The following is a 21,719-nucleotide window of genomic DNA, read 5'->3' as shown; positions in this document are numbered from 1 at the left end:
GACGCTGTGGCTACGACCCGTCACCAATGGCCCCGGACAATATCCGGCCGGTGGATCGTTCCGCCGCGTCTCGCCGGGCGGTCGGTGCGTGCCGTCCGCGCAACGTGCGTACCCTGCGTGGTGCTCCCCGCCCGCAGCTGCAGCGCCGTCGCGGGGACCATGTGGGCGAAGCGGAGCGCGTCCTCGGGGCCCGTGCAGCGTGGGCTCCGGGGGGGGCCGCCCTGCGCCGCACGGCACGCACGGTCGGGCACGCACGCGGTCAGCCGCAGGCCTCACTCGCTTGCTATTCCCCCTCGGGCAGGCCGGGCCCGGGGGTGCATCAAGACATACGCCGGACGCACCAACTGCCGAGTGGGGTGAGTCTCTGTGTGAGCATGTGGGTCTCTGTGTGAGGCTGTGGATTTCTGTGTGACTCTATGGATCTCTGTGTGAGTCTATGGGTCTCTGTGTGAGTCTATGGGTCTCTGCGTGAGTCTATGGGTCTCTGTGTGAGTCTATGGGTCTCTGTGTGAGTCTATGGGTCTCTGTGTGAGTCTTTGGGTCTCTGTGTGAGTCTTTGGGTCTCTGTGTGAGTCTTTGGGTCTCTGTGTGAGGCTGTGGGTCTCTGTGTGAGTCTATGGATCTTTGTATGAGTCTGTGGCTCTCTGTGTGAGTCTATGGGTCTCTGTGTGAGGCTGTGGGTCTCTGTGTGAGTCTATGGATCTTTGTGTGAGTCTGTGGGTCTCTGTGAGAGCCTTTGGGTCTCTGTGTCAGTCTATGGGTCTCTGTGTTAGTCTATGGGTCTCTGTGTGAGTCTATGGGTCTCTGTGTGAGTCTATGGGTCTCTGTGTGAGTCTATGGATCTTTGTGTGAGTCTGTGGGTCTCTGTGAGAGCCTTTGGGTCTCTGTGTCAGTCTATGGGTCTCTGTGTTAGTCTATGGGTCTCTGTGTGAGTATATGGGTCTCTGTGTGAGTCTGCGGGTCTTTGTGAGAGCCTATGGGTCTCTGTGTGAGGCTGTGGGTCTCTGTGTGAGTCTATGGATCTTTGTGTGAGTCTGTGGGTCTCTGTGAGAGCCTTTGGGTCTCTGTGTCAGTCTGTGGGTCTCTGTGTGAGTCTGTGGGTCTCTGTGCGAGTGAGGGTGAGGATGCGTCACCTTCTTGCGAGGCTTCGTCTGATCCTTGCAGAGGAGGACGAGTGCCGGCCGGAACACTAAGAGATGGAGTGGGGACAGCGGACAAACAAAGATAAAGATCCCCTGTATAGCCTTTAACAGACTGTTGGGGCAAGTGCTGTTAGGCCGGCACGGCACTCGAGGGGGTGTGTCACCAGCACCACACCCGGTCGCCTTTGTCTTCCGAGTGGCGATGCTTACACACCCCACCAGGTACTCATTTTAGGCTGAGTCGACCTAGGCGAGGCACTGCCACACATATACAAAGACAAAGATCTCCCATGTCAGCTCTATATTCTTTTTGGGGCAAGCGCTGTTCGCGAGCACCGGTGAAGGCCGGCACGGCGCACGAGGATCAGGGGTGAGGGTTAATCGGGGTCACCACGTCCCCCACTGAGCGGCCCGGAGAGATTCCCGTGGCCACGCGAGGCCTCTGGGAGCGCCGTGGCTGTGAGGGAGCTCATCACTGCCAGGCCGGCACCGACCCTCTGCACTTATCAACTCCCGCCAGCCGGCACAGCGACGCCAATTCCTGGACAGGTGAGCGAGCGGGTGGGTGGGCGAGCGGGTGGGTGGGTGAGCGAGCGGGTGGGTGGGCGAGCGAGTGGTTGGGTGAGCGAGCGGGTGGGTGAGTGAGCGAGCGGGTGGGTGGGTGAGCGAGTGGGTGGGTGGGTGGGCGGGCGGGCGAGCGAGCGGGTGGGTGAGTGGGTGGGTGGGCGTGCGAGCGAGCGGGTGGGTGGGTGAGCGAGTGGGTGGGTGGGCGGGCGGGCGAGCGATAGGGTGGGTGGGTGAGCGAGCAAGCGGGTGGCCGAGCGAGCGGGTGGGCGAGCGAGCGGGAGGGCGAGCGAGCGGGTGGGCGAGCGAGCAGGTGGTGGAGCGAGCGAGCAGGTGGGCGAGCGAGCAGGTGGGGGGAGCGAGAGAGCGAGTGGGTGGGTGGTCGCTGCGGATCTCACCGAGCAGGGTGAGTTGAGGCTCCCTCCAGTGCCGCCCGAGGTGAGCAGGGGGGTTGAGCCAGGTGACCGAGTCGTGGCCGATGAGTTCTGCCATGGACAGCTCGCTCACCTGCATGAGACGGTGTGATGCGTGTGGTTGGACGCGTGCGGTGCCATGCGTGCGGTGTGACGCGTGCGGTGTGACGCGTGCGGTGTGACGCGTGCGGTGTGACGCGTGCGGTGTGACGCTCGCCTCTCGGCAGGGGCCGGGCTGCTGGGCGAGGAGGCCGTCGAACGCGGCTCCGAACTCGTCGTACAGCTTCTGCATCTCGTTGATGTGGCGCGCGACGCCGTTCATGGCGCGCATCGCCTCTGAGCGGCGCACGCAGGCACACACACACGCGCACACACACACACATACAGGCACACGCACACATACAGGTACACGTACAGGCACACACGCGCGCACACGTAGGCACACGCACACATACAGGCACATACACACATACAGGCACACGCACACACATACAGGCACACACACATATACAGGCACACACGCGTGCACACACGCGCGCACACGTAGGCACACGCACACATACAGGCACATACACACATACAGGCACACGCACACACATACAGGCACACACACATATACAGGCACACACGCGTGCACACACGCACGTGCACGTAGGCACACGCACAACAACAACAACAACCGCCATTCGCCACTAAGTGGCGGTGACGTCACCACGACGCTTGTGCCAGGCCATGTGCACCTTGAGGCCACGTGAAGTGTCGAACGCCCGCTGGCAGGAGGTCACGGGGCAGACCCAGGTGCCACGGGTCGACTGACCGAGATGACCGAGATGACTGGCTGATGCACCACCTGTGCCCCCTACTGTGCCAACTTGCTGTGCTTTAGCCACCCGGCGCTCCGCTCGTTGTTGTGAGCGTCGCTCCTCCGCCCTCCGTTGTTGTTGGAGGGCGACTGCCTCCAACTGCCCAGTAGCGTCCTTCACGAGCCTCCTCCACTGAGGCCGATCTTGACACCGCTGGTACCAGTCATCGGCAAGTCCACTCAGCTCCACGTCCTCCTGTACCACATCACTCCATCTCTTCTCTAGCCCGTGCCGCGCCCGTTTAGCCCCCTCGATCCGGCCGAACAAAAGCTGTTTAGGCATGCGGTGGCTGGGCATGCGGGCTACATGACCCAGCCAACGCAGCCTTGCCTGCCGGAGGAGCTCACTGATGGGACTTTGCCCAGATCTTTCAAGGACTTGTGAGCTCCTCACACAATCCAGCCTGGTCAAACCCAGGATGGATCGTAGGCAGGCCAGCCTAAATGTTTCCAACCGGCGAAGATGCTCCACTAGGGGGGTCCACGTTTCGCAAGCGTAGAGAAGGGAGGGAATGACCGTGGCCGAGAAGACCTGAAGCTTCGTGCGGAGCGACAGACCAGGTAGCTTCCACACAGCGTTACGCAACCGATGAAAAGATATTGCCGCTCGACTGATTCGGAGTGAGACCTCTGCTGATAAACTGGAGCTGGTCATGAGCACACTGCCCAGGTATGGGAAACTCTCTACTCTCTCCACAACTGCCCCATCACCGATTGGGAGTTGTGGGGGCGGAGTGCCCGATGGTACAAAATACCCAGGCAGGTGCTTAGTTTTGGTGGGGCTGATGGTAAGGCCCCACCTCTTAGTGGCACACTCCAGCCTCAGCAGCAGCGTCTCCAACTCCTCTTCTGAATGAGCAGCTATTACCAAATCATCGGCATACATAACGTGGTTGACCAATAGGGAGCCATCCCTTGATCGCACCCGGGCGTCGATCAGCCTCCCATTATATCTGTACCAAATGGTAATTCCCCCGGTACAGCTATTGAAGGCTTCACGAACTACGCAGTCGAAATAGATGTTAAATAATGTGGGAGCCAGAGGACATCCCTGTCGCACCCCAAGGTGTACAGGGAAAGGCTCCGACTCCCGGCCACGTAGTTTTACCCGGGCCCGCTCACCATCATGAAGGTCCTTAATGATCGTGAGCAGAGGGTCAGGGACTCCGAAAGCACGAAGAACAACCCAGAGCCCAGTCCTACTGATGGTATCATAGGCCTTGACCAGGTCAATAAAGCAGAGATGTAGGTCTTTTTGGAATTCCCTACACCTCTGCTGTAGCAGACGGACAGAAAATATGGCATCTGTGCAGGACCGCCCTTTCCTGAAACCACATTGGGGCTCCGCAAGCCTCTCCTCAGCATGCCTAGCAAGGCGATGTTGAATAATCCTTGCCAGGACCTTACCCGGCACACTGAGGAGTTAGATGCCCCTGTAGTTGTTACAGTCTGTGCGGTCCCCCTTCTTAAAGAGGGGGACCACCAGGGCATCCTTCCAGTCCTGCGGAACCCGTCCAGTGGTCCAGACTGTTGTTATGATGTCATATAGGGCAGTCTGTGCACAAACGCCACCCTCCCTCAGCATTTCGCCTGGGAGATCATCTCTGCCCGGTGCCTTCCCTGGTCTCAGACTCCGGATCGCCCTCAGTACTTCCTCAACAGCCGGTACCTCAGCCAGCCACTCACAGGGGGTGACCTCTTCCAATATTTGAGGCACCGCAGCCTCAGCAGGGTTATCCCCACTTTGTGCCATGATGTTTTCCTGGCTGAGAGATTTTCCCTCCCCCAGGACCTCACAGAAATGCTCAGCAAATCTGCAAACCTGTTCCTGGGGGTCGGAGATTGGATCACCGTTTTTTCCTCTAATGATGGTAATAGGTGTGGCGCTGCAGGTTACTTTTTTGATGGAGTTAAATAGTGATTTGTGATCGCGGGCCACTGAGGCAGACTCCATCTCCTCAGCAACCCGCGACCACCACCCATCCTTACAGCGCCTTACGGCTCTCCGAACCTCCGAGCGAAGGCTGCGGTAAACCTCCTCATTCTCTGACGTGGGATGCTGTAGGCGATGAGAGTGGGCCTGTCGCTTTTTCTCAATTAACCTGAACACCTCCTCCGTCAGCCAGGGTTCCCGGGGAGGTCTGGACCGCGTACCCAAAGCAGCCATTGCAGCTGCATGAGTCACAGTCTTAAACCTCGCCCATTTACCCTCGACATCAGGTGGAGTGGGGGACGATGCCAACCCCAGCTGCAAGCGATGATGAAATTCTCGCTTGCAACTTTCATCAGCTAACTTAGACCAGGCCACTTTTGGTTGGAATGGGATCCTGGGTGTACACCCACCACCGGAGTGGAAGAATGGCAGGCGCATCTTACAGATGACTAGTCGATGGTCAGAGGGCAGATCAGCTCCACGGTAGGTCCTGGTGTCAAGGACATGGGCTCGCATCCGCTGGTCCGTCACTACGTAGTCCAGCAGATGTTCTTGCTTGGACCCGGCATGCATCCATGATGTTGTGTGGATGCGCCGATGCCGGAAGAGCGTGTTGGTAATTACAAGCCCATGGGCTGCACAGAAATCTAGCAGCCTCCTACCGTTGTTATTGAGCTGATCTGGCCCATGCCTTCCAATCACTCCAGACCAGGTGCCAGCATCATGACCAACTCGGGCATTGAAGTCACCCAACAAGATGACTCTGTCCCGAGTGGCCACTTTAGCCAGCACCTGTGACAGTAGGTCATAGAAAGCGTCTGACTCATCGGCTTTGCCTGCATCCCTCCACGGATGTTCGTCTTCGGTGGGGGCGTAAGTAACCACGACCACCACTCCTCGCCTCTGGTTGATGGGAAGGCGAGCCCAAAGTATCCTGGGGCTTACAGCTTCCCACACCTCACCGCCACGCTCCCACGCCCCCTTCATTCTTTTGTTCAGAAGAAGAGCCACACCCTGTTGTTTGGCAGTCTCCTGCCCCGAGTAGAGGACTGTCCACCCCTCATGGTGGCAGGAGCCAGAACCGGTCCACCGGACCTCCTGAATGCCACAGAGATCCAGGCGGTACCGGTCCAGCTCCCGACAGAGGAGTGGCAGCCTCTCCTCCGCAGTGAGCGTTCGAACATTCCACGTGGCCATCCGCAATGGTTTTTCGTTGTTACTGGAGGAGCCCCGAGGGTTAAAATTCAATCTCCTGGCTCCGCCAAATGGGGTTTGGCCAGGAGACGTCATAAAAGCCTGACCCCCCGGGGCCTCCGGCACAAGCTTATTAATTACAGGTTTATGTTTAAATCGTAGTTTAGTGGTGGTTAATTGAAGGTGGAGGGGTTACCAGCCCCTCGCACCCGTCCAGAGCCCCCGTTTAGCCACTGTGGTGGTCACAGACGCCATGAGGGGAGAGGCCAATGGGCATTGGCCCTCCCCCCACAGCACTGCCCACGACACACATGCGCACACACACACATGCAGGCACACACACATACAGACACACACACAAGCACACACGCGCGCACACACACACACGCACACAGAGCTTCTGTTAGGACAGTAATCGCATCGTCTGGAATCGTATCGGTGGCGCGCCACGCTGCAGCCAATCGGTGGTGGGGGGGGGGTTCTGACCACGTGGCCCCTGCGGGCCCTCCTCACCGGTGAGGTGGTGGCGCTCGTGCGAGTGGGGGGCGGCGAGGGCGGCGAGCTGGCGCAGCAGCAGCGGGTACTTGAGCACGCGCTGCACCGGCTTGATGAGCAGCGACTCGAGCGAGGAGGCGTGCTGGCGCCCCGGGTTGCGCTCCTCCAGGAACGCGCAGAACGCCGCCTCCGTGCGCGCTGCCACCGCCGCCGCCGCCGCCACCGTCACACCCGGGAAGACGACATCAAGTAATGCGCCTCTCGGTGTCGCAGCTGTGCGGCTGTGCCAACCCACTCGAGGCAACGTGGCGGCACGCAAAGGTTTAGTCCCCGTGTGAATCTGTAGGTGTGGACGTGTGTTGAACTTCCTTGGCACCGTACGTAGCCGACCGCGCTAATCGGAAGTGCGGGGAAAGGACAACTACCTAAATACAAAAAACGCTGTTCTAAAGAAATTCGTTTTCTATTCTAGATTTAAAAGTGCATAGCTCCCAGTGGCTTCCTAACATCATTCCAGACGGCCGCAGAAGTGGATCTGAAAGTGTGCGCGAAGCGGTGACCGTCTCTGGGTCTCTGTGCGAGCCTACGGCATTCTACGTGCGGCCAGCTTTTCATCAACAGCGCCCGTTCTGGGTCGGCAATCCGGAAACCCAAATCTACGCCCGGCACACCGCGTCCAGTATACACCTGCGGCTACTGCTCGCCGCACGTGCCGCTCGCCACGGCCAAGCCACGTTTCGTTTCGCCCCGCGACCGCGGCCGGCGACATCGGGTCACGAATCGAGTGGCGACATCGCGAGTCCGCGACCGACGGGGCCCCGGCTGCGACAGCCGACCGGGCGGCCAGGTCCGTCGATCGGCCGCTAAGCGACGGCTCCACCGCAGCGGACGCAGCAGGTGCAGCAGGCGCAGCAGGCGCAGTGGGAGCTCACCCTTGGCGAGGATGCGCTGCGCCCGCGAGTGGCTGGCGCAGAAGGCGCTGTAGAGCTTGAAGTGCTCCGCGTAGTAGAGGAACGTCCCCCCCAGGGAGAAGAGCGCTCGCTGCTCACGTGGGGGGGGAGGGCGGGAGGGGGGCCGGGGGTGGGGGCGGCACAGCGGCGGGGGGATACGGGGATGCGATGAGACACGCGGGGACGCGTGGGGATAAACGGGTGGCGAGGGGATATGTGGGATACGTGCACGGAGAGGCGTGGGAATGCACGGGGGATGTCCCAGGGTGACAGAGAAAGGCACGGGGGACAATCGGTGGGTACGAGGAGACGCACAGAGGCACACAGACGCAGGGCCATGCAGGGTCACGCAGGGAGACACGCGCAGAGGTCCAGCGAGCGGAAGAGGGTCACACGACGAACCGTTTGGCCAGATCATTGCGTGGCCCCCGAACCAACAAAATCGACTCGGGACCCCGTCGTTGGCTGCGACACGGAGCCACCGCGCGACGCGAGACGCTCGGGAGTCACTCACCCGGAGTCGAACCGGGCAGTGAGGCTCGTGAGGAGCGGGGTGGTCAGCAGCAGCAGGGTCGCTCGCCAGCCCGCCCAGCGCCGCCCCCTCCTCCAGCGCACGCACGAACACTCGCTGGAACGACTCCATCTCGCGCAGACGGCCAAAGAGGGAGCTCAGCTGCCCGAGGGTGCGGGAGAGACACAGGGGCATGGCAAGACAGAGTTAGGATGCAGAGACTTGCGAGACCCAGGGACAAGAGAAGACACAGAGACAAGGGGAGACCGAGGTACAAGGGGAGACACTGGGCAAGGGAGACACAGGGACAAGGGGAGACACAGGGACAAGGGTAGATACAGAGAAGGGGAGACACAGGGACATGGGAAGACAGAATTAGGGAGATGCAGGGACAAGAGAAGACACAGACAAGGGGAGACCGAGGGACAAGGGGAGACACGTAGAAGGGGAGACACAGGGCAAGGGAGACACAGGGACAAGGGGAGACACAGAGAAAGTGAGACACAGGGCAAGGGAGACAGAGTTAGGGTGACCCAGGGACAAGAGAAGACACAGAGACAAGGTGAAACACAGGGACAAGGGGAGACACAGGGACAATGGGAGACACGGAGAAGGGGAGCCACAGGGCAAGGGAGACAGAGTTAGGGAGGCGCGGGTACACGGGAGGCAGCGTGAATGTCGGCGTTGTGGCACCACGGTGCTCTCGGTAGCCAGGAGTCCACTGCGGGCTCTGCTAGGGGTGCCGATCCGCGTCGCTCACCTCCTCGGGAGTGAGGAAAGGCTGCGTCTGGAGCGGCTCCAGGTACTGATCCATCAGCAGCTTCAGGTCCTGCAACAGGCACAGAGCCGGCGTCTCCCTCAGGCACAGCCACAGAGACGGCATCTCCCCCGCGTGCCCCCCCCCCCCACCAGCCGGTCCACGCTCGACACGTTTGTCAGCAACACCGCGGTCTGCAACCGGCGACGTTTTGGGCAATGGGCCTTCTGCACCGCACCGCCCCGCCGGCCAATAAGTGATCCGGTTAATAACCTGGTTATCTTACGGATAATCTGGATGTCTAATTGGTAATCTCGTGCGTATTCTGTTAATCATCGTAGTCTGGTGATAATCGGGAAAGTTGGTTGTAATCTGGTTGCAATCTGGTGAGTAATCTGGTTGTAATCCTCACCCGTCCGTACGTGCGCTCCGTCTCCAGCAGCTCCACGATGACCTTGCGTAATTTCTCGGTCTCCGAAAGCTGTCGGGGCAGGGGCAGGTCATGACCCCGGTTGGGGTCAGGGTCAGAGTCGCCGTCGGGCGATCCGAGGTCACAAGCGTCCAGCGCCTGCAACGAGAGCCGCACATCGGTGTCCAAACCACTCGGCCCCTCGATCGGCGAGTCGTAGGAGGTCACCCGGCCTCTTTATTGCCCCGTCTAACCACCACCACCGCCACCACCATCGCCACTGCCACCACCACCACCGCCACTGCCACCACCACCGCCGCCACCACCACCTCTGCCCCCAATACCACCACCACCGCCACCACCACCACCACCACCACCGCCACCACCACCACCACCACCGCCACCATCGCCACTGCCACCACCACCACCGCCACTGCCACCACCACCACCGCCGCCGCCACCACCACCACCGCCGCCACCACCACCACCGCCACCACCACCATCGCCGCCACCACTGCCACCACCACCAGCACCACCTCCCGCACCAGGGGCCCGAGTAATCGACTAAAAGGGACGTGCCGAGTCACGCCGTTGTTTGGCCAACCAATCGTCCCGGCTCTCCTCAGTAGAGAAGAACCAGAGTCGTGCGGGCGGGGGTGGAGGGGGAGGGGCGCGCAAACCAAAACGGTGCCAAGTCTGCGTGCCAAGTCTGCGTGCCAAGCCCGAGTGCCAAGTCGACCACAGCCACGCACGGGGGCTACTCCGCCTGCCTGATCCAAGGCGATCTGGCTCGCCGTCAAGATGAGAGCTGCATTTGTTAAGAAGAGAAGAAGGGGAGGTGAAGGGATGTTGGCGATGAATGGGGGGCGGGGGGGGGGGGTCCGATCTTGTGGCAGCCCCCCCCCCCTGCCATCCCCCCCTCCCCACCCCCCAGTTCCCACTCCGGCTACCGCCAACGTCGTAGCGCCGGTTCCAGCCCCTCGATCCGACCTGCGCCGACCCCAGCACCTGCTCAAGCGCCGGCGGCTCGCCCTAATGAGACGAGCGCCAACGCCACCTCGGAGCCGCTAGCACGCTGCCAGTCTTGCCCCCCCCTCCCCCCGTGGGGGCAGACAAGGAGGGCGGTGGGGTGGGGGGGGGATGAAAGGCGGTGAGGGGGGTGCAGGGGACCTCTGCGCCAGCAGCAGCCACCGCTGGCGCTCGTTAACGGAGGAGAGAACACGGCGCCGGCGCCATCTGGCGTGGCGTGGCACTCGGGGGAGGGGGGTGGTGGCGTCGCTCCCGTGCCATCTACCGCTCGGCAGTAGGGCCTCCTGCTCGCCACCGGGCAGAGCCGGCGGTGGCATGTCCTCATTCCTATGGCGGGGGCGAGTCTCTCCGTAGGACAACCGCTGTTGACTTATTGTATCCACCCCGGAGGGAGAAGTTGTGGGCCAAGTCAATCCCCCGACAGCCGGGATGTGAACTCGCGACCTTCCTATTGCCGCGAGCCGCCCGCTCCACCGCTAAATTGCCACCCGGGCATCTCGTTAACCTCGTTCACGGGCGGAGGAAGAGGCGCCAGAGTCTGGGTATTTCCACCTCGACCGAGACACCCGGCCAGCGCGGAAGAGTCGACCGAACGCACCCTTCTAGGGGACCGTCCCGCCAACGGTGGCAGTAGCGGCGCGGTCGCAGGGCTGCCCCTCTGCCGTTTGACCCCGCGGCGCCCCTCGCGACTCACCGGCACGGCCCGCCACGCGTCCCCGTCGGCGCGAGCGGCCGCCGGCGCGCGGCCGGGGCCCCCCTGGCGCGAGCGGCGCCGCGCCCTGGCCAGCAGCCAGAGCAGGAGGCCCGGGCGGCCGTCGCAGAGCCACGCGAGGTTGGCCCAGAGGGCGAGCAGGACTCCCGCGAGGCAGGGCCTGCGGGACCCCCCTCGGTGTCCGCCCCGGGGGGAGCCCCGGCCTGACCCTCCCTGCCGGCGCGTCATCGCGGCCGCCCCGTGCCGCGTCTCCCGATCGCCGGAGTCGCCCGTCGCTTCCGTGCGGCGCCGCGGTGGATGCTGTCTAGAGCCCGGGCCGAGTCTTAACGAGCGCGGCGGCTCTCTAATTGCGCCAGTGGCCACCGGCGATGTGCTAATCCCGGATCACAGGACCGGGGGGGGGGGGGGGGGGGATCGGGGGGATTGGGGAGGACCCACGAGCACATCGCCCCCCCCCCCCCCTCGTTAATCGCCGTGGCGATAATCTCAACAGTGCAGGCGTTGCCCTCGGATACGGGACGAAGTGACGGACTGAACTTGGCACGAGGACTTGGGGTACAGGGGGCGTCGGGACGCGGAGGCATCGCGACATGGAGAAATGGGGACGAAGGGAAATGGAGACGTAGGGACGGAGAGGATATGGAGGCAGAGGGACACATGGGCAAGGGGGTGAGGGGGAAAGGGGGAACATCCACACACCGGAGGTGGGGGCGCCACGTCGTCCTGCGGCTTCGTCATTGCCTGGGCCTCTGGAACAAGCTCCACCTCCTCCACCCCCTCCACCTCCTCCATGCCCTCGTGTCCTCCATCAGGAAACTCTGCACCAGTCGGCACACCCATCACCACCATCATAATTACCAACATCATCATCAACGACACCATCATCACCCATCGTCTGTAATGCCTCCATCATCATCATCATCACCACTGATAACCTCATCACCATCTACACCTTTCATCACCCATCGTCATGCAACTCTGTAAACGACGGCAAAACAAAAACACACTGGAAATTAGTAGATCAAACGAACAGATAATTACATCTGTTCGTATATAATGTACATATTTGATTAATAGACACAACGAATATCATCAATGAATATATTCAATAAGATTGAATGAATAGATTCAACGTATGGGTGTAACAAATTATTAAATGAATAGACCTGATGATTAAATGTAACGGCTGTGTTCGCCGGGTAGATGTAACAAATTGAGGACGAAACGGCCATATGTTCAGTTCCATTGAGGATGGTGGTTTGGACAAGGCTGGGAGCATTTGCAGCGTGCGATGCTGCGCAACCATCCCCCCCTCCGCGTGCTGTGTTCAGGCACCTCGCCATCGTCACCCACGTGGCCATCGTCACCCACGTGACCATCGTCAGTCACGTGGCCATCGTCACGCACGTGGCATCGTCACCCAGTCACGTGGCCATCGTCAGTCATTGTGAACGCCCGGGGTGGATGACTCGTTACTGCCCCCTGGTGAGTGATCAAGGCACGCGTGTGTGTACAAATACACACGTGTGAGCTTGCACACGTGTGTGTGTACAAGCACACACGTGTGTGTGCATGTGTTCATGTACACACACGTGTGTGTGTCGGGGGGGGGGGGGGATCTTTGTGTGGGAGTGGTAGTGTAGCAGTTAGCGCTACGCTGCGCTACGCTGCGCTACGAACCTGGCGACCCGAGTTTATATTCCCGCTCACGGCCAACACCCGGTGACGATTATCTGAACCTGTTCTGGGCCTCCCCTAGGTCGACTCAACCTCAAATGAGTACCTGGCGCGGTGTGTAAACATCGCCACTGGGGAGACAAAGGCGGCCGGAAGTGGTGCTAGCCACCTACCCCCTCGTGTGCCATGCCGGCCTTCATAGGTGCTCACTAACAGCAATTGCCCCAAACGGTCTGTTAATGTTATGCAGGGCATCTTTGTCTTTGTGTGTGTTAAGATGTAGTTCATGTTTACTGGCTGTCATCAGCTGAGTGAGTGTTCATGTGTAAGTGTTCTACTGTACATCTGTGGGTAAAAATGCTTCATAGCTTCATGAGACAATCCGATTCTCGGCAGCTCGTAGTCTCTTGCGGCTCACCGGCTCGCTGAGGATCTCCAAGAAGGGCGAAGCCGCTGTCGGGGACAGGGGCAGCAGCTCCCACGTCCGCGGACGCACTCCCTCCCGCGGCCTGGCGCACCGGGCACAAGAGAACCGCGTCACCCAACACGACCGTTGTGCACGTGCGGAGCGGGCCGCCGGGAGCGCCCTGTATGTGCGCGCGCGCGGGGGAAGCCTCGCCGACCCTCAAGACTCATCGTGAGGAGGGTGTTGCCACCGCACCCTGGGGGATGTCTAGGCCGTGAAGGCCGCGAGCGACGAGCGCTTTGGCTTCGCGTTGCAGGAGGCGGACCGGGGAAAACCCAGCAGTGTACGCGAGGGGGTGGACGCTCATAGCGGCGCACAGATGGGTTTAAGAATGCGCAACGGCACCGCTGTATCTTGTACCGCCTACCACCGCGCAACTCAAGTGCTCTGGCCATCATCATCGTCAGCCACGGACAATCCACTGCTGGATGAAGGCCTCCTCCCCGAAGCCACCGACGCTTCTCACGATCCCGCTACGTTAACGGTCCGCCCCGGACCACCTGCACCACACGGGGCCGCTTTCACCACCGCTCCGTCCGCTGAGCGGCGGGCGTGCTCCCGTGCAAGTGCCGAACCCCGGTGGAGCTCGCGCGCTCGGTCCCTGACCTCGGCAGGGGAGAGTCGGGCACGCTCGGGGCCCAGCAGGGCCGAGATGAGGCCGCGGCGCCGCGAGTCGCCACGGGGGAGCGACAGCGAGCGGTCACGCACCGAGAAGTCGTCCCGAGCACACACCTGGCGGACACACGGAGATTTGGAGACACGGACACACGGAGACACGGCGGCGCAGTGAGACACGGTGGCTCAGTGACACACGGAGACACAGAGGCATAACGGGCGCAGTGAGACACGGAGACACGGACACACGGAGACAAGGAGATATGGAGACACGGCGGCGCAGTGACACGCAGTGAGACACGGAGACACGGGTGGCTGGCAGTTCGGACAGCTGGGCTCACGGTGGCGTGCAGGGAGGAGGCGGTGAAGGCTCCGAGGCGCGCCAGGCCGGCCTTGGTGAGCCGGCTGGTCACCGAGAGGAGCCCCTTGGGGTTGGGGGGCTCCCCGCCGCGCAGGCTCGCCGCGTAGCAACGGTAGCGGAAGAGACGCACGTGGACGCTCTCCACGTTCAGCTCCCACTGGCGGATCTGGGGGGCACGGGGGTAGGGGGGCAGGAGGGTGGTGGGGGGCACGGGGGTAGGGGGGCAGGAGGGTGGTGGGGGGCACGGGGGTAGGGGGGCAGGAGGGTGGGGGGTTGAATGCCGAGTCAGGCGTGCCGAGCGACGCCGGCTTCTCGAGTGCAAGGGAGGCGGTGTGATGATGTGATGATAGAAAGCAGCATCGCCGTTCCTAGCACCAGCCCCCCTCCCAACGCACGGGCGGCTGCGTTGCCGCAATGGGCCCTAGCGCCCTGTCTGACTTGCGCTCACTCATCTTAGTAGCCCCCCACCTGGCACCAGCCCCCCCCCACCCCCACCTGGCACCCCCCCCCCTCCCCACCAGGCACCCGCCCCACTCCCTTACCTGGCACTCGCCCTCCCCCCCACCTGGCACCAGCCCCCCCCACCCCCACCAGGCACCCGCCCCCCCCCCCACCTGGCCCCCCCCCCACCTGCTCAGCGATGGCGCGCCGGCTGCGTGCGTCGGTGGTGGCGGCCGCCTGCAGCTCGGCCATCTTGTGCATCTTGGCGTCCAGGTCGGCGCGCTCGGCCAGCCGCCGCACCGCCGCCTCGAGCTGCGGCACGACGGCGCCCCCCCCCGGGCCCCCGGGCCCCCGGCGGGGCCGGCCGCACCGGCTCGCCTCCCCGACGGCCGCCGTGCCGCCCCCCCACCACCCGCGCACCTCGCGGGCAGCGCAGGCCGAGTGCACGGCCGTCGCCCAGTTCTCCAGCTCCGATTGACTGCCGGCCTGCGCCCCCCCGCCCGCCGCGACAAAGACAAAAGTGCCCCGTGTAGGCTTGACAGAGCGTCGGGGCGAGAGCTGTTAGCGTGCAGCACCTGCGAAGGACGGCGCGGCGCACGGCGGGGTGGGTGGCCGTCACCACCGCTGCCCGGACGCCTTTGTCTCCCCAGTGGCGATGTTTACACACAGCACCGGGTACTCGTTTGAGGCTGAGTCGACCTAGCGGAGGCCCAGGGCCGGTTCAGATAATATAATCGTCACTGGCGTAGGGCGTGAGCGGGAATCGGACTCGGGCCACCGGTTTCGTAGAGTGGAGTGCTAATCGCTACCACACTACCGTTCCCCACAGACACCCGCGCACACACACAGACACACACACCCGCGCACACACACAGACACACACACACGTGCACACACACAGACACACACACAGACACACGCACAGACACACACGCACACATACAGACACATGCACACACACAGACACACGTGCACACAAACAGACACACGCACACATACAGACACACGCACACAGAAACACACAAACAGACGCACACAAACAGACGCACGCACACACACAGACATGCACACAAACAGACACACACGCACACATGCAGACACACGCACACAGAAACACACAAACACGCACACACAAACAGACGCACACAAACACACAAACACACACACAGACACACGCAACACAGAAACAAACAAACACGCACACACAAACAGACGCACACAAACACACAAACACACACACAGACACGTGTCAGTGTCAGATCCAAGTGGAGGGTGCCGCGCCCCCCAGGCGCCCCCCCCCGGCCCCCCCCCCCCCACCTGGAGCAGGAAGGCCTCCCCCCGGCTGTTGCTGAGGCAGAAGACGTGCTCGCGCCGCGGGTGCTCGGGCACGGCCTGCACCAGGGCCCCCAGGGCCGACACGGCCTCCTGCACCTCGTCCCCTCCCGGGGGGCCCCCCTCGCACGCCCCCCCCACCTCGCAGGGACCCCCCTCGCCGGGGGAGGTGGCGGCACCCCCCCCGACTGAATCGTAGAGCAGCAGCGTGCAGCCTGCGGGGAGAGAGAGAGACGCACGCACAGAGACGCACGCACACGCACGGGTGACACACGGGGGCGAGAGCTCGAGAGAAGAAATTCTTAAAACACGGCCGAACCCAGACCACCGCACCTCTGCGTAATGGTGGGGTGAGGGTATAGGATGCAGGGTGAGGGTATTGGGTGAGTGGCAGGGTGAGAGTGCAGGGTGAGTGGTAGGGTGAGTGGCAGGTTGAGTGGTAGGGTGAGTGGCAGGGTGAGTGGTAGGGTGAGTGGTAGGGTGAGTGGCAGGGTGAGTGGCAGGGTGAGTGGCAGGGTGAGTGGCAGGGTGAGTGGTAGGGTGAGTGGCAGGGTGAGTGGCAGGGTGAGTGGCTGGGTGAGTGGCAGGGTGAGTGGTAGGGTGAGTGTGCAGGGTGAGTGGCAGGGTGCAGGGTGAGTGGCAGGGTGAGTGGCTGGGTGAGTGGCAGGGTGAGTGGCAGGGTGAGTGGCAGGGTGAGTGGCTTGGTGAGTGGCTGGGTGAGTGGCTGGGTGAGTGGCCAGGTGAGTGGCCGGGTGAGTGGCTGGGTGAGTGGCTGGGTGAGTGGCTGGGTGAGTGGCTGGGTGAGTGGCCAGGTGAGTGGCAGGGTGAGTGGCTTGGTGAGTGGCAGGGTGAGTGGCTGGGTGAGTGGCTGGGTGAGTGGCAGGGTGAGTGGCTGGGTGAGTGGCCAGGTGAGTGGCAGGGTGAGTGGCCGGGTGATTGGCAGGGTGCAGGGTGTGTGCCGGCGCTCACCCCTGAGCGCCGCCCAGCACCGGCGCCACTTCCTGCGGGGACTGAGCTGCACGCGCTGCGCCTTGCCGCGCACCAGCCAGCGCTTGGCCCACAGCCAGCCGGTGCGGCGCACCGCGGCGGCCTCGCGCGCCGCGCCGGCCGCCCCGTCGCTGCAACAAAGACATCGATCAGCCGCCCCTTCCCCACCGTGGGGCCGGGAAACAAAAAAACGCACCCCCCCACCCCGGCCGCCTGTGTCTCCCCATCGCCGTCGGTTAATACGCGCCGCACCGGCTACTCGCTCACGGCCGAGTCGACCGGGAGAACGCGGGATGACCCGCGCACATCCTGAAAGCTAAGCAGCGTCGGAGCCTTGCGTGGGAGGCTCGGCGGAGTAAACGAGAAACCGTGGCGGTGGCTCAACTTACACAAATACATTCATTGTTATCATAACACAACCCTCCTGAGTCGAAGATTATTTCTCAGGAGGGTCCTGCCGAGTATTCGCGGCTGAGCGGGTGGGGGGGGGGGGCACGATTGTTGCAATTTGGAGGAGGAGGAGAGGAGCGTCGCTCACCTGGCGAGGGAGAGCGAGGAGGAGTCGTCGCCCCCGTCCAGCTCCGCGCAGTCCCCCATTGAGCCCCCGTGGGGTTCTGGGCCGATCCACGAGGGGTCCAGGCGGGGACCCCCATCCCGCGGGGCCCCGGGAGAGGACCCCTCGTCTCGCTCGCTCCGGCCGCACCTGCGGGCAGCGAGGATGGACGGACGGAGAGACGGAAGGACGATGTGGATGCCCGTGTCTGGATTTGTACGTGGAGTGGACGACATCTGGAAACAATCGGTGACCTATGACCTTCGTCGGGGTCGCAGAGAGAGGAGCGACCGAGGGCGGTATTTCTGCACGAACGCAACCGGCACAGGAACATCGCCGTTGCTTTGATTGCTACCCCCCCCCCCACTCCGTGTCTCTCCGCGACTCCGGGCCTGACCCCCCCCGCCGTGGCTCACCTCGAACCGCAGCGGTAGCTGCCGCCGCCGCCGCCGCTGCTGCTGCTCCCGCCGCTGCTGCTGCTCCCGCCGCTGCTGTCGCTGTCCACGGGGGGCCCCGCTTGGCCCAGCCCCTCCGCACGGGCCCCCCCCGCCGCCCCCGCCTCTCCCGCGCCGCCCGGCGCCGCCCGCCCCCCCCAGGGGGCCTCCAGGCTGGAGCGGTGCGAGGGCAGGTCGATGCCGCTGTCGCTGCCCTCCTGCCTGGCCCTGCCCTGCGCCACGCCCTGTCGGGGTGGAAACGAACGTCGGTCTCCACTGGGCGAGCGAACAGTTGTTCCGGGTTGGGTTTGGGGTCAGGGGTCAAGAGTTTGGGGGGTCGGGGTCAGGCTGGTACCTGGCAGGGCCCGAGCCTCCTCCTCGGCAGGCTGCCCGACAGGAACGCCGGGCGCTGCGACTCCCTCGCCGCCCACGGCTGCGTCAGCTCCTCCTCCTCGTCTCCCGCCGGCGCCACCGCCGGCGTGGGGCGCGTCGCCGACTTCCTGAGCTTGCGGCATGGCAGCGTCTGCGACCAGCCGGCGCGGGGACCTCCCGGGATCCCGGGGGGCTCGCCCCCCGGCAAACCCGGCTCCGGCGCCGGCGGCGAGCGCCCGTCGGCTTCCCGCCCGTCCTCCGCCGCGGCCGCGACCTCGCGACCCCACGCCGGCTCGAAGGTCATGTCCTCCGGCGAGGGCGGACGGCCCTCCTCGCCGCGGTCGACCCGCAGCGACTTGGCGGCGTGGCTCGGCGGCGCCGCGCCGGCGGCGCCGCGCGAGGGCTGCGACGCCGTCGTGTCCACCGACTCCTGGCGGCAGCGCTTGCGGAACTCGACCGAGACGCCGCGCGCCAGCGACGCGGCCTTGATGACGACGTGCGAGCCGTCGGGCTCCTCCTCCATCTCCACGTCGGGCGTCCCTCCCGCCGGCGCCGGGCAGCCCCCCGCCGCGGCCCCCCCCGCGCCCCACGGCGCCGGCTTCTGCCTGCCGCTCCGGCGCCAGCGCCCCAGCGTCCAGTATCCGCCACCGCTCGAGATCGCGGCCGGGTGACCGGCGCTCTGCGGGCTCCACGTGGCCCAGGGTGGCGCGTGAGCGGGGCCGGTGGCGGCGGCGGCCGCCGTTGTGCGCTGGTGCTGCGGGTGATGCCGCGAGTGGCCCCGCGCATCGCCCGCCCGGCCCGAGGCCCGGAGCCGGTGCCCGGCAGCGCGGCCTTTGCTGGCGCCACTGGCGCCGCCGCCGCCGCCGCTGCTTCCGCTGGCGCTGCCATTGTCGTGGTTGTTGTTGTTGTGGTTGTTGTTGTTGTGGTAGTGCTGGTCGTAGCGGCTTCCTGTGTTCCCCATGGCGACCTGAGGGCCAGAGTAAGCAGTGCACCACAGTGAGCACTGGTACTGTGCCCACTAGCCCAGGCAGGCAAATTTACACACAAGTACATGGATACTCACTCGCTCGCTCACTCGGTCACTCGCTCGCTCACTCACTCGCTCGCTCGGTCACTCGCTCGCTCGCTCAGTCGCTCACTCGGTCACTCGCTCAGTCGCTCAGTCGCTCACTCGCTCACTCGCTCAGTCGCTCACTCGGTCACTCGCTCGCTCACATATTGAGCCACTCACCCACCCACCCACTGACCCACCCACTCACTTTCTCACCCACCCTCTCACCCGCTCACTCACCCACCCACTCACCTCGAGGAAGCCCAGCAGTCTGTCTGCGTCGGTCTCGGTGAGGAATCGGAGTCTCCACCCTTCCCCCCGCTCCCCCACCCACTCCACGCAGCTCCCACCCCTCCTCTCCACTCGTCCACACTCTACGGGGGGGGGCGGGTGGGGGCATACGAGGTGGGGGTCACAGAGTCACGGAGTCACCGGTGGAGTGGGTGGCGCTTGAGTTTGCCGAGTGATGGCGAGAAGCCCCTCGTGGGGACGGGGGCAAGCGGTTCGTGGGTGGCGCAAACCATTAACCAGCCACTAGTTCTAGCCCTGCCACTAACCACACACTTCTAACCCACCGCGCGACCTTCCACCCAGAGCCCTCACCTGCCGCGTCCAGGCACGAGTCCAGCACGTGGCGGCCCGAGTGGGCGCGGGCGGTGACGCGAATCCCTCGGGCGTGCAGGGTCACCCGGAGGGGGACCACGGGGCGCGAGACGGGGTCCGCCGCGGAGCTCGCCCCCGGGTTCCACCGCGCCTCCCCCCCCCGCACGACGCTCACCTCCGCCAGGAGCCTGCGACACGGAGGATGGCGCGGGCAGGTGAGGGAGACGCGGGGACACGGAGGGGACACGGAGGAGACGTGGAGACACGGGGAAGACGTGGGGTCACGAATGAGACGCGGGCAGGTGAGGGAGACGCGGGGACACGGAGGGGACGTGGGGGACATGGAGGGGATGCGGGCAGGTGAGGGAGACGCGGGGACACTTAGGAGACGCAGGGATGAGACGTGGGGACACGGAGGAGGAGACGTGGGGACACGGGGAGGTGAGGGAGACGTGGGGACACGGAGGAGGAGACGTGGGGACACGGGGCGGTGAAAGCCACCACTTGTTGAGGGTGCCCCCCCACACACGTGATCAAAGAGGAAGAGGAGATGGGAGACGGGGAGGCACCTTAACTCGTCCAGCTCCGCGGTCGTGGTGGTCTTCGCTGTTGATGATGAGGATGAAAAGAACGATGAGGATGATGACGATGTGTGATTCATCGCCAAAATTTGTGATTACACCCCTCCCGACACGCGCACCAAAACGCACGTACACAACAACCCACCACTCACACACACCGAAGACAAAGATCCCCCGTATAACCTTAACAGACTGTTGGGGCAAGTGCTGTTAACGAGCACCTACGAAGGCCGGCACGGCACACGAGGGGGTGGGTGGCCATCACCACGCTCGACCGCCTTTGTCTCCCAGAGGCGATGTTTAAACACCGCACCAAGTACTCATTTGGGGCTAAGTCGACCTAGGGGAGGCCCAGGACCGGTTCAGATAATGGCCACTGATGTTGGCCGTGAGCGGGAATCGAACTCGGGTCGCCGGGTTCATGGCGCAGCGCGCTAACCGCTACACCACCGCTCCCCACACCACCAACGCACCCCCCACCACTCACACACTACTCACACCCACCACCGCACACACCACACACACACACACCACTCACACACTACTCACACCCACCACCGCACACACCACACACACATTACACACACGGCGATGCCTTGTGTGAATGGCGCTAGATAAAACCGAGTTATTTACTTACACGCAGACATAGACACACCCTAAGGCTCGCACCAAAACACACAAACACACAATACGCGCAGTGGCCAAGATACACACACCAACACAAACATTCACGCCCAATACGCACACGTGAAATCACTCTTCACTATGGCCACGATCAATACAAAGACAACGATCAGTCGTGTAGCCTGCATCGACTGTCGAAGGCAAGTGCTGTTAGCGAGCGCCTACATAAAGCCAGTTCGACGCACGAGAGGGTGGGTGGCCAGCGCCACGCCCGACCGCCTTTGTCTCCCCAGTGGCGATGTTTACACAGACCGCACAATCTGCTCGTATAAGGCCGAGTCACTCGCCACTGATGTTGTCCGTAGCCGAGAATGGAACTCAATTGGCCGAGCTTCGTAGAGCAGTGCGCTAACCACTGTGCCACCGCTCCCTGTCAACAAACACACGCACATAAACCTACCTTTACTCGAGCACAGATCAAACGTACCCTAAACACACACACACACTCCCACACACAGCAACTCACCCCGAACAACAGGCACACACAGAAAGACAAAGATACCCCGCAAGAGACTTAACACACTGTTCCGTTAGGGCAAGTGCTGTTAGCGAGCACCTATGCAGGCCGCAACCGTACACACGGGAGCGATG

The 21,719-nt window shown here is 63.2% G+C and overlaps 1 protein-coding gene across 1 annotated transcript in view; it reads right to left on the bottom strand.

The window, feature by feature from the left end:
* The window catches only part of LOC144948550 (uncharacterized), a 48,019-nt gene that overhangs the window by 1,846 nt on the left and 24,454 nt on the right, over positions 1–21,719 (bottom strand). Inside the window, exons 5-25 of the mRNA XM_078878118.1 lie at positions 19,864–20,051; positions 19,513–19,634; positions 18,193–19,176; positions 17,820–18,082; positions 17,389–17,553; positions 16,833–16,981; positions 15,849–16,078; positions 14,721–15,017; positions 14,071–14,256; positions 13,721–13,846; positions 13,067–13,157; positions 11,671–11,789; positions 9,234–9,389; positions 8,825–8,893; positions 8,068–8,226; positions 7,536–7,644; positions 6,622–6,801; positions 2,337–2,455; positions 2,105–2,213; positions 1,134–1,189; positions 113–221 (exon numbers count right to left, since the gene is read on the bottom strand). Coding sequence (XP_078734244.1) covers positions 113–221; positions 1,134–1,189; positions 2,105–2,213; positions 2,337–2,455; positions 6,622–6,801; positions 7,536–7,644; positions 8,068–8,226; positions 8,825–8,893; positions 9,234–9,389; positions 11,671–11,789; positions 13,067–13,157; positions 13,721–13,846; positions 14,071–14,256; positions 14,721–15,017; positions 15,849–16,078; positions 16,833–16,981; positions 17,389–17,553; positions 17,820–18,082; positions 18,193–19,176; positions 19,513–19,634; positions 19,864–20,051 — 3,986 coding nt within the window. The remainder of the gene's footprint in view (positions 1–112; positions 222–1,133; positions 1,190–2,104; positions 2,214–2,336; positions 2,456–6,621; positions 6,802–7,535; positions 7,645–8,067; positions 8,227–8,824; positions 8,894–9,233; positions 9,390–11,670; positions 11,790–13,066; positions 13,158–13,720; positions 13,847–14,070; positions 14,257–14,720; positions 15,018–15,848; positions 16,079–16,832; positions 16,982–17,388; positions 17,554–17,819; positions 18,083–18,192; positions 19,177–19,512; positions 19,635–19,863; positions 20,052–21,719) is intronic.

Source organism: Lampetra fluviatilis, chromosome 50 (genome assembly GCF_964198595.1).
Source record: "Lampetra fluviatilis chromosome 50, kcLamFluv1.1, whole genome shotgun sequence".
Lineage (NCBI taxonomy): Eukaryota > Metazoa > Chordata > Hyperoartia > Petromyzontiformes > Petromyzontidae > Lampetra > Lampetra fluviatilis.
Note: the sequence above shows the minus strand (reverse complement) of the source record. Positions and strands in the feature narration are given on the sequence as shown.